The 10261-nt window shown below is 57.1% G+C and overlaps 1 protein-coding gene across 10 annotated transcripts; it reads left to right on the plus strand.

Moving 5' to 3' along the window:
* The first annotated feature begins 42 nt into the window (after positions 1–42).
* On the plus strand, positions 43–9311 carry DCAKD (dephospho-CoA kinase domain containing). Of its 10 annotated transcripts, none has more exons than XM_063354223.1 (6): positions 159–192; positions 1976–2098; positions 3479–3596; positions 5572–5775; positions 7697–7784; positions 8322–9311. In XM_063354223.1, the coding sequence occupies exons 3-6, from the start codon at positions 3485–3487 to the stop codon at positions 8605–8607; spliced, it is 690 nt and encodes a 229-aa protein (XP_063210293.1). In that variant the 5' UTR covers positions 159–192; positions 1976–2098; positions 3479–3484; the 3' UTR covers positions 8608–9311. The 10 variants fall into 10 exon arrangements, with proteins under 10 accessions (XP_063210287.1, XP_063210293.1, XP_063210290.1 ...); XM_063354222.1 differs by lacking the exons at positions 159–192; positions 1976–2098 and adding an exon at positions 636–1679 and having other exon boundaries at positions 8322–8545; positions 8636–9311; XM_063354216.1 differs by lacking the exon at positions 159–192 and adding an exon at positions 636–1616.
* The last annotated feature ends 950 nt before the right edge of the window (positions 9312–10261 follow it).

Genomic DNA, 10261 nt, shown 5'->3' on the forward strand with positions numbered 1-10261 from the left:
TGGCGGGGAGTCGCGGCCTGAGCCGGGGACGGAGGGGCCGGGCCGCGGCGCCCGCGCCCCCACCCGCTTCCTGCCCGAGGGGGCGGGCCGAGCCTAACGAGGGCGGCGCCGATTGGCTAGGAGAGGGACTATCACTTCCCAGTAGCCAATAGGCGCGCGGGATACTGCGCCGCGCCTGAAGCCGGGCGGAGGGTGAGTGGGTGAGGGCGGCTTGAGGGACCCGCACCGGGCCTCGCACCCCGCGGCGGCTCGGCCCGGTCCGGTGCCGGCGGACCCTCCCGGGCCTGGCTGGCCCCGCTCTGCTCCTCGACAGGCCCGCCGTCCTCTCCCGGGGCGGCCTGGCCTGGCCTGGCCCGGCCTGACACCCCCTACTCCATCCGCCAACACCGTGTCCTGGGCCCCGGGCTCAGGGGGGCCGGGCCCGGCTCGGTTCCACCGGGGAAGCGCCTTTTTTCTGTCAGGGCCCTGCCCGGCCAAAGCTGCCGGTGCACGGGGGTTGATTTGGTACCAACTGACAGGGCCGGGGGGGTGGTTCGTGGTGGTGATGGTGATGGCGGCTTTTTCCCCACCGAGGTAACCATGGATTTTATGATTTTTTTCCTTTTAATTGCAGCCCCCTCGAGCCGAGCACCAGGTCTGTCAGCGTGCCAGGCCCCAGGCAGAGCCAATGATGGGAGCGGGAGGAGGAGGGCTGGGTGCAGGGTGGCAGTGGGGGACATGTGTCAGCTCTGTCCCCCTTGGTGTGCTGGCCCGATGGCTTCAGGCGGGCGACTCGCGCCCTCCTTGAAAACCAGAGGACTCGGGACACGGGGGAAATTTGGGCATGTCAGTCTTCAAAAGCCACTTCCTCAGGGCTCTGGGTTACATCTCCCAAGGCACCATTCCTCACAGCAGGAATAACTCGCCAAGTTTTCCAGTCTGACTTGCCTCTGTGGCTCGCCGTGGCTCGCCTTTCAGCTTTTCCCACTCTTGATTTAGTTGGCAGAGCCCAAACACACCAAAAAAAATGGTGCATTTTGGGGAAAACTAGTTCTGGCTCCTGCCTGTAGCATCTGCAGGAATGGGCTGGTCTCTCTACCCTTGTGTACAGTTCAAACCCAAGCTTGTTAAATATTTATACCTTGTACTGTGAATCTTATATCTGTACCGGCCCTGTGACAGCGCAAGTGTTTTCAAACCCTGTTTGGCCGGGGTTTCTAGATGAACCCTTCCAAGTGCTCTTTTACCCCTGCGGTAATTCTCGCAGCAGCCGCCTGCCTGCGGAGGTATGTAACGGAGGGACAGAAATAGCAGGGGTTTTGGGACCATGTCCCAGCTGAGGCTGGAGGCCAGAGCGTTGGGGTTACTGCAGTTAAAACCCTGTATTTACTCTACATGGCCAGGAGAGATTTTTATGTATTTTTAAAAAGAAAACGCGATTGGAGCCTCCACCCCCGCAAGGCAGCGCACCAAAGGCCCGATTCTCCTCGTGCAGCGTTAGCCCTTGTAGGCCGTCGCGGAGGGCGTATGAAATCCTGCCAGGGAGGGTTGGATTTTAACCCGCTGCAATAAATAAACAGCCCCTCTGTCGCACCAAGCCCACCGTAGCGCCGGGAAAGGCTCCCCGTGGGGACCAGGTACTCGCTTGGCAACAAAGCTTGGGATTTACGTCAGCCTCCCGCAAAGCACTGATGTTTATTGTGAGTGCCCTTTCTGATTCCCTTTGAGTTCCCCCTCGTCATTGCTGGCGTTAACCCCATCTGTTCGCCTGGCGTCTTGGAAGGGAAAAGGAGCACGTGGTGCTGCTTCGGGCTGGCCTCGGCTCTCGGCAGCCACGAAGTGAAGTCGCTTTGTGACGTTGCTGGCTTTTGCTCTAACTCCTGGTTCCTCCCGCTGTTGAATTGCCTCCAGCTGCCAACGGACTTATTCCCCCCCAGACCGTGGGTCTTGTTCCCGTTTGCAGGACTGAGTTATGACAGAAATGTCCTTTTTCTAGCGAAAGGAAGCAGTGCTGTGTTTTCACCCATCTTCAGCCGTCCTGCAGGCCCGTGTTCCTGACTGCTGCCTTTGGGCGCAAAGCGGCGCAGTCCCTGTTCATGGGGGACAGTGTGGGCAGCAGGTACCCGGTTCTTGTATGCGCAGAGTTTTTTTGGGGGCTGGTGGCCACGGTGTCAGGAAGGAGGTGTGACACCAGAACCAGGTTAGGCAGACCAGAGTGATAGTTACCGAGAGGGTTGGGTTTTGGAGTATGTGGCTCACCGGGTGATCTGGTGGGAGCTGGGCCTCCTTCCTCTGTGGAAGAAGAAGCTGAAGGGTGACTACCAGCAGCCTGTGGCTCCTGGCCAAAGATGACGGAGCCAGTTCCTTCTCAGATGCAAGAGGCAGCAGCCACGAGTTGGGGCTCGGGAGCTTCAGGCTCCTCGTCTGTGAGGGTGGTGTCACCCTGGACAAGGTGACAGCGAAGCAGGAGGCTCTGTCCTTGGGGATTTGCAGGACTCGGCCGTACAAAGCCCTGGATGCCCTCGGCTGGGGCTGGGGTTGCTCCATGGGGGCTGGAGAGGGGGCGTTGGGGTCTGTTCCCTGCACTGCCACGGCTGCCCCAGGTCCTGCAGGACTCATCCTTTCCCAGCCTGCCGTGGCCGTTGCCTTTTCGGGGATGCAGGTACGACCTTGCTCGCAGGAGTCCCTGCTCCTGTTTGGAGCTGCCTCTGCGTCGCTGAGCCTTTTGGTGAACGGTTGGAAGCGGGACTTAGAGAGCTGAAGGGTTTGGGTTGAGTTGGGGAGAGATCTCGATGCAGAAACTGTGAGAGAAGTCCGGCTGGGGGATTACCGGCTCCCTCCCAGCCTCAAGGCCGTCGGCAAGCGCAGACTCTGTGTTTAGTGCTGCGTTCGCAAGCTAACAGACACAAGTTTGCTGCTCAGAGCCACGATTCTTGCGTCCGTTGGGCTGCTGGTGCTGGCTTTCAGGTGACGTGGGGATGTGATTTACTTACTGCCTTCTGTGGGTTGTGTCCCGATTATGTCAGAGGTAGCTTATCTCCTCCTACACCCTGGCTGTAGAGATCAAGCAGGGCTCTCCCTCTCAATCCGTGCGTTTCTCGGTCCAGGCTGGGATGTTGTCTGAATTCTTCCCCTTTGTCACTGATCCGGGGTCACCCTGCCGGAAATTTCCTCTGATTTAGGGTGCTGTAGGTGAGACTGCGGCTTGATGGGTGCAGGTGTTAAAGGGGAGCTGCAGGTAGCCAGAGTTGCATGTCCAGAGTTAGCAGGGTCCAGGGAAGCCTCATTTAACTCAACGCTGTTCTTCAGCCTGTAAAACAGGGGTAACCCAGCTCAGAGGGGTGTCAGAATCATGCTGATGTCTTGGTAATGCCCTGAGATCGTATGAAAATGAGCTTTGAATGAAGTCGCCTGTTTGGGATAAATAGTTGATGGACCCAGCGTGAACAAAACGGCCCCACGTTGGCGTGTTTTTCAAGGTCTTTTCTTTCCATTTCAGAGCACAATGTTCCTGGTCGGACTCTCGGGTGGAATCGCGTCGGGGAAGAGCACGGTGGTGGCCGTACTCCGGGAACTGGGCTGTGCCGTGATTGATGCCGATGTTATTGCCAGGGAGGGTGAGTTTTGCATAGTTGATCTTTCTCGCTGAGGTTCCCCTGACAACTGGGATTGATGCGGGGAAGCGCAGACGGCAGAGGGTGCTCTGGGTACATTAGAGAAGTGTTTCCCTCCCATGTCGATGAGGCTGCGTGGAGCAGCTGTCTCAGGGGGATTGGAACTAGGATATATTTTTAATAAAGAAAAAAAAAAATTTATATCTTGTCCTAATAACAAACACCACGGGGAGATCTTGCCCTGAGTTTCCCTCTGCTGGAGTGCAATACTTCCTTGCTTGGAAAGCCAACTTGTGGCAAAATAAATGCCCTTTGGAAAGCAGGTTCCTTCGGCTGATCTGACGTCCCCTCTCAGCCCCGGGTCACCCATTCTGTAACACGTTGGGTGGGAAAGAGAATTTCCCTCTGTGCTGGACGTTGCTTGGTTGTAAATACTGAGAGATTGGTCCACAAAATTACTCGTGCCTTAAGGCGCTCAAAAACAAAAACAAACAAACAAACAAAAAAAAGCGGCTCCAAATATCCCAGATCGGAGGGAATTCGGTCTGTGCTTCTGCACAGCACACCTACCTCTCGCTGCTCTGGAAATGTGCTGTCCTGGCTACAGAAAAGACCCAGAATTGCAGATCTGTCGCCTCAGCGGGACTGGAGCAGACCCTGCTCTCCCCGATTACCTGCGCCATGCGGGGCGAGGTGTTAATCCCTCCGTACCGCCGGGATCAGGAGGAGAGCCGCGCTCGCTCTGGGAAGGGCTGCTGATTGTGTATGCGGAAGGTTTCGGGTCTGCAGCTGAGCAGCGGTGCAGGCGGTGTCGTTTTGAAGTGCCTGCGCCTTTTCTGTTTGGTGAAGAACTTAACCTGTAGCCGCTCAAAGCTGCGATGCTCTTAACATTTTATTGCACTGTAATTCCCCTCGAGGTGGGGAAAATTTGCTGGAGGTGCTAAAAGCCCTCAGAGGCGATAGGAAAACACTACAGATACTCAGTGTCGGGTTTCTACCAATCACTTCATTTTTTCCTCCAATTCCTTTTTTATACGTGTTTGTTGACTGTATGGATTCCAGCCATCCTGAAACGGCCTCGATGTGAAATTCCGCGGGAGAAAGAAATTGGTCTTCAAGACTTTTATTAGGTTGGCCCGAGGTTACAACCTGGGGCAACGTTCCTGGATTTTGGAGAGAAAATTATAGATGGTCTGTCATTCTCTGTGGTTGGCCTCGGCTTGATCTTACTTACCGTTTTATTACTGCATCCTTTTTGCTGCTAATTTTTTTTTTTTTTTTTTGGTGGCTTTCAAATTATATGCTCGTGTAACGTCAGAGTCCTTGCAAATACCTGTCGGGAACTGATCTCTTAGAAGGCTTCTGCGTTCATTCTCGTGAAGAATTTGGTGGCTGAGGCGAAAGACGGGGGGGAAAGCCAGGCTGTGTTCACCTAGCGCTGAAGTTTTCCGCTAAAATAAATCTGACGCTGGTTCTGGTCCCTTTAGGATCTCCCTGCTCGACTCCTCGGCGGTAGGAATCGGCTCAGCCCCCGTGCCCCGTTCCTGCCGGTTCCTCGGCTGGTAGCCAGCCGCGAGTCCTCGCCCTGTTGACTCCTAACCCCCAGCAGCAGCACGCACCGGGGAGGGTTGTGGCGCTGAATTAATGTTTGCAGGAGCCTTCGATCACTCGGGTGTCAGCCCTCCAAGGGACCTTGGGCTGAGAAAGGGTGTGGGGGGGGTGGTTTGGTTTTTTTTGCTTGGTTTTTTTTTTTTTTGCAGGCACTTTTCCTGCGGCGCCGATGCCAGGTGTCTGCCGGTTTGCAGCGCTGAGCCGCGCCACGCTCGCTTCAGCATGTGCTGGCAGGCAGATGTGCCGCCCGCCGAGGAGAATAAGCTCGGTTATTTAATGAACAAAACTCATTTGAGGCCGATCGCTGATGCAAACACCGACTGTGCTGTAGAACTGGCTCTAACCTCCGGCTGTTTAATGTTATCAGTGGTGCAGCCCCACTTGAAGGCCTATCAGCGGATAGTGCGTTACTTTGGCACCGAGATCCTCTTGGAGAACGGCGAGATAAATCGCGAGGCTCTAGGAAACATTATCTTCTCCCACCCGGAGAAACGGCAGCTGCTGAACTCCATCACCCACCCGGAGATCCAGAAGGAGATGCTGAAGCAGATCTTGAAGTACTTTGTGCTAGGTAAGAGGCCGTGTCCCAGCACACCGGGACTCCTGCCCAGGCCGGAATTGTCCCTCCTTGCTCTGCCTTTGGTTTTAAAATGGGAAGAGGGACAGGGAAGGAGAAAGGGAACCGACGTTGAGTGACGGCCTTTGTGCTCTGCCGCCGTTGGCCTTTCTCGTCGGCGTTTGGAGGATTCATTCCTGCCTTTCACTGCTGCCCTTCACCACCGCCGCCTTCTATGGTTTAAAGTACATCTGTAGGGCCTGAGAAAAGCATTGTGAGGCCTCTTCTGAGATTACTTGCTGGATAATGTCATACCTTCCGAAATGGCCAAATATTCTTCCCTGCCCCCAGCCTCCCCAGGCCTTCAATGAAAGCTGCGGAGCCCTTTTAGTCTCGATAAGGTGAGAAATGGGCTGACGGCTGTGGTTTCCAAAGTCCCGCTTTTTCCCCTGATAAACATAACAAATACAGCTGTCAAACTTGGTCTCATCAAATGCCAGATAAGATCACCAGCTGTTTTGGAGGTCTTCCTGTAGACAGAAGGATGTCTTAATAGAGTCAGTCTGGTTTCGCGGAGCTTATCAAAGCTGAGCCCTGTGACAGCTCAATAGGCCTGTGCCGGGGCACCGCGGGGGCCGTGCTCTGCTGCGGGGCGAGGAGGAGGAGGAGGAGGAGAAAGCGGGAAGGGAAGCAACAGGCAGGAAAGCCGGGAGCCAGAGACGGAGTCTTGAACCCGGGGCTGCAGGCTGGGGAGGCGGATGCTGTCCTGCCCCTCGGCGAGAGCGCTGTGTGTCTTCAGCAGGCTGCTTTGTCCTCATTAGTCAGGTTTTAATGATTTGGGATAGCTGGATGTCGTCTCTAAGGATCGCTGTGTAAGGAAAGCTCTTATCGATCAAACTGTAGGGCAGCAAGAAGTCTCTTTGGGCGGAGATGCTGGTAAAATGGTGGCTTGTTGGATGATTATGTCTTTGTCAAGGCTTTTGTTGCCGCAGCCAGCTCAGTTAAGGGGTTTGGGTTATAAAGAGGGGACACCAGCAAAACGGGACATGTCCCCACGGCTGGGGGACACAGAGGGGAGTGAGGTCCTGGCTTCCAGCTTTCCCCTACCCTTGCCTGTACCCCGACGTCCCCAAATGCTGCCAGCTGCCGGGGGAGTTGGCACTTGCGAAGGGCAGAGGCACGCAGAGAGCCTGGGGTGGGCTGCAGGGTCCGGGAGGACGGTGGCTGGCAGTCACCAGCTCTGCTCCGCCTGATGACGGCAGTTTTGAACCAAACTCGGCCAGTTTTGGTGAGGTTTCAGGCCCTGGGGCCGCACCTGGAGGCCCCCCCAGTGTTTCAGTGTCAGGGCTGTGAGAGGTCTGCAAGGATTTCCTTCCTCCCCATGGGAAAATGGAACCATTTAGCCAAAGCGTTCCAAAAAGGGAAGAGAACTCACCTGGGAAACATCAGCTCAAATGACTGCAGCCTGGCGGAGTCTCGGACGTGTGCGAGAGAGGAGAGGAAATTCTGCTGTGGGCACCGCTCCCCTGGAGAGGCCGGCAACGGCGGCGTGACTGCCGCTCTCGCCAGCCAGGCACAGGCGCTTTCATTTGAGCTTCTCCTTTCAGCTCCTCATTATATTTCTGCAGCTTCACCTTTTGGTCTGAGATCATCCAGGTTAGGGTTTGTTTTTTGTGTTTGTTTTTTTTTTTTGTTTTTTGTTTTTTTTTTTTTTCCTCTGGAAACTTGGAACGAAACCGTTTCCTCCCTCCGCGAGGGAGGAGGGCAAGCAGGCTCCGCTCCCCTCTCGGCTGTAATGGTGGAGCTGTAGAGCTCTCCCGCTGGCTTTACCGGAGCAGCCGTGGCCGCGGTGCGTGTGTAGGATGAGGGATTTGGGAATCCGAGTAACGCTGTTCCCTTTTTTTTTTTTTTTTTGGGGGTGTTGTCATTTCTGCAGGCTACCGCTACGTGATCCTCGACATCCCTCTGCTCTTCGAGAACAGCAGATTGACCAAGTTTATGAAATACACCGTCTTGGTTTATTGGTAAGTGCCATGGGAACCGTGAGGACGGGGATGCTGCCACCTCCCTTAGGGGCTGGAGGGGACCGTCCCGTCCCTCCTGCTCCGGTGAGGATTGAGCTGCAGCCCTGGCGTGAAGCCTCTCGGTAACGCCGCCTCTTTTTCTGTCGGCGTGAGAAGCGACACTTTTCTTATCCTAGTGTACGAGGGGCTTCTTCTTGAGGTTTCCCCAAAACCTGGCACCATCGTACAGGGGAAATCGCTGTCTTTGGGCCTTCCACAACCTCTGCTCCGTTGCCTGGGGCAGGGTTTGGGGCATTACCCCAGTGTTACGGGCCGTGCGAATGCCAAAAACACCCAGCAGGGTCAGCCTGGGCAGCGCTGCGCATGCTGCCTCCACTGATCCGAGCGCAGGATGGCTGCGCCGGATCCCGGATGAAGCGGGGAGCATCTGCCCCCTACTCTTTACCCCGGCTTTTCCCCCTCATGCCGAGGAAGGCAGGGAAAACCCCCTCTTCGCTCCCGCACCCTCATCTCAGTGCCGCCCTCCTGTCCCGGCAGCGACCCGCCGACGCAGCTCTCTCGGCTGATGAAGAGGAACGGGCTGTCCCAGGCGGAGGCAGAAGCTCGCATCGCCTCCCAGCTCCCGCTGGACGAGAAGCGCAAATTAGCGAGTCACGTCATTGACAACTCCGGGGACCGGCAGAGCACGCGCCGGCAGGTCCTGAGGCTGCACGCCCGCCTGGAGGATTCCCTGGATTTCCTCTGGGCACGGCTGGTGGCGGGTACGGTTGTAGCTGGGCTTGGAGGGCTGGTGTACCTCCTCCTCCGGCATTTCATCTCTTAATTCACCTTTTCTTTTTGTCATGGAAAAGGCCCGAATTTCCAGGTTTGAAAAGGGCAGCGAAAGGCCACTTCTTTTAATGAGCTTTGCCAGCTGAATGCAGACAGTGGGATGAGGCGTCTCCTTGCAGACTTCCCAAGGTGAATGGAGGGCTGTTTTTCCCGGCTCCGGCTCCCCTCTCCTTTCCTCCTGCTCAGGTTCTTACCCGCAGCTGTGCCTGTGGCATGGGACCCCTCTCCTTGTGTGGCTGCGGCCCCGTGGAGGGGACGAGGCCCTCGTTGTCCCCCCGTGGGTCTGTACGGTGGGATTTCAGTGAATTTAGGCACTTTAACGTCTTCCAGGGCAACCTCTTCACCGGGGGAGTAGGTGGCCTCTCGGGTGCTGTTTTTGCTACCGGGTGTCCCCAGGTTGGTCCCCCTCCTAGCTCGCAGCCCCGGCTAATCGGAATTTGGACATGAGATTTCCCCTTCTTTTACGCTGATTTAATGGAAACGTGTTAAATCTGCCTGGGGGGGAGGGGGGACAGGCAGCGCCTCATTTCACGCGGGTTAGGCGCTCAGCTGGCTGCTCGCCCTCCCTCCTGCCCTCTGTTCCCATGATCATCACTTGTGGGTCACCCTGGACTTTGGATCTGAGGGTCCCATCCCTCCCCGGAGCGGGCTGAGCCCTAGGACCCGCTTCATTGAAACTCATTTACTGCCGTTTGAGGTTTTGGGGTTTTTGTTTTTTTTTTTTTTTTTTCCTTCGGTGGCGGTTTCCCCGCGGGAGAGCGCGCGTCTGGGCGAAGGCGGGTGCTGGCTCTTCGCGTTGGTTTTAATAAAGTGCTAAACAGCAGCCGGCTCCCCGCGGCTCCGCAACCTGCGGGCTGCCAGCGCCGCGCTTCCCTGGCCCGCTCCCAGCTCCTTCCTATGCCGGGCCACGGCTGCGCTCTGTAAAGTTCACCGCACGCAAGCGGAGCTGACGAGCTCGTGCTTTTTTGGTTTTTTTCCCCGGTACACATCCCCGTGGCGGTCCCAGGGAGCTTCTCGGAACGTTATCTTCCCCGCCCCATGAGCTTCCTTGAGGTGGAGGCATGGCGTTGTGTTGGCTCTGGACACCCCCCCGGTGCGGGTCTGGCTTCCCGGGATGCAATTCTGGGATTCGCTGGGCTTTGCTGCGGTCAGCGGTTTCCCCCTGGGGTAGCCCTGTCCTGCTGCCACCCTCCCCTGTCCTGCTGCCACCCTCCCCTGTCCCCGCGTTTTGAGAAGGGGGGGTGTCGGCAGCCCCTGCCCACCACGACGGTCCCCAGGGCCCTCGGGGATGCCTGGGCTCCGACCCACCTTCCCACCCTTGGCCCGGCAGAGCGAGGCCGTGTCCTGGCTGTCCCCAACGCCAGCCTTTGGGCACAGGGACCTTTCCCGGGGTGTCACGGCCCTTCCATTCCCACCCCTTTTCGGGGCCGGGCACCCTTCCCACCCCCTCCACCCTCCTCCAGCCCAGCCCTGCGCCCAGGGGTGCCCTGTCTCACTCGCTGGGGACACCCGGTGGTCCCGGTGCAGTGACAGCCACAGGAGAGCGTCCCCAAGCCGGGGTGCCCTCTCTGGGTACCCCAATTTCCAGGCAGCGCTGGGAGGGAGCCGCGTACGAGCACTAACCCTTCCCCGCTCTCCTCCCCTGC

This window comes from Chroicocephalus ridibundus, chromosome 17 (genome assembly GCF_963924245.1).
Source record: "Chroicocephalus ridibundus chromosome 17, bChrRid1.1, whole genome shotgun sequence".
In the NCBI taxonomy this organism is placed as follows: domain Eukaryota; kingdom Metazoa; phylum Chordata; class Aves; order Charadriiformes; family Laridae; genus Chroicocephalus; species Chroicocephalus ridibundus.

Excerpts from the sequence above, each read along its gene's own strand:
- DCAKD (XM_063354214.1), top strand. The coding sequence starts at position 5,238 with ATGTTTGCAGGAGCCTTCGATCACTCGGGTGTCAGCCCTCCAAGGGAC. Across the intron at positions 5,776-7,696 it reads CTTGAAGTACTTTGTGCTAG|GCTACCGCTACGTGATCCTC; the intron begins GTAAGAGGCCGT and ends TCATTTCTGCAG. Across the intron at positions 7,785-8,321 it reads TACACCGTCTTGGTTTATTG|CGACCCGCCGACGCAGCTCT; the intron begins GTAAGTGCCATG and ends CTGTCCCGGCAG.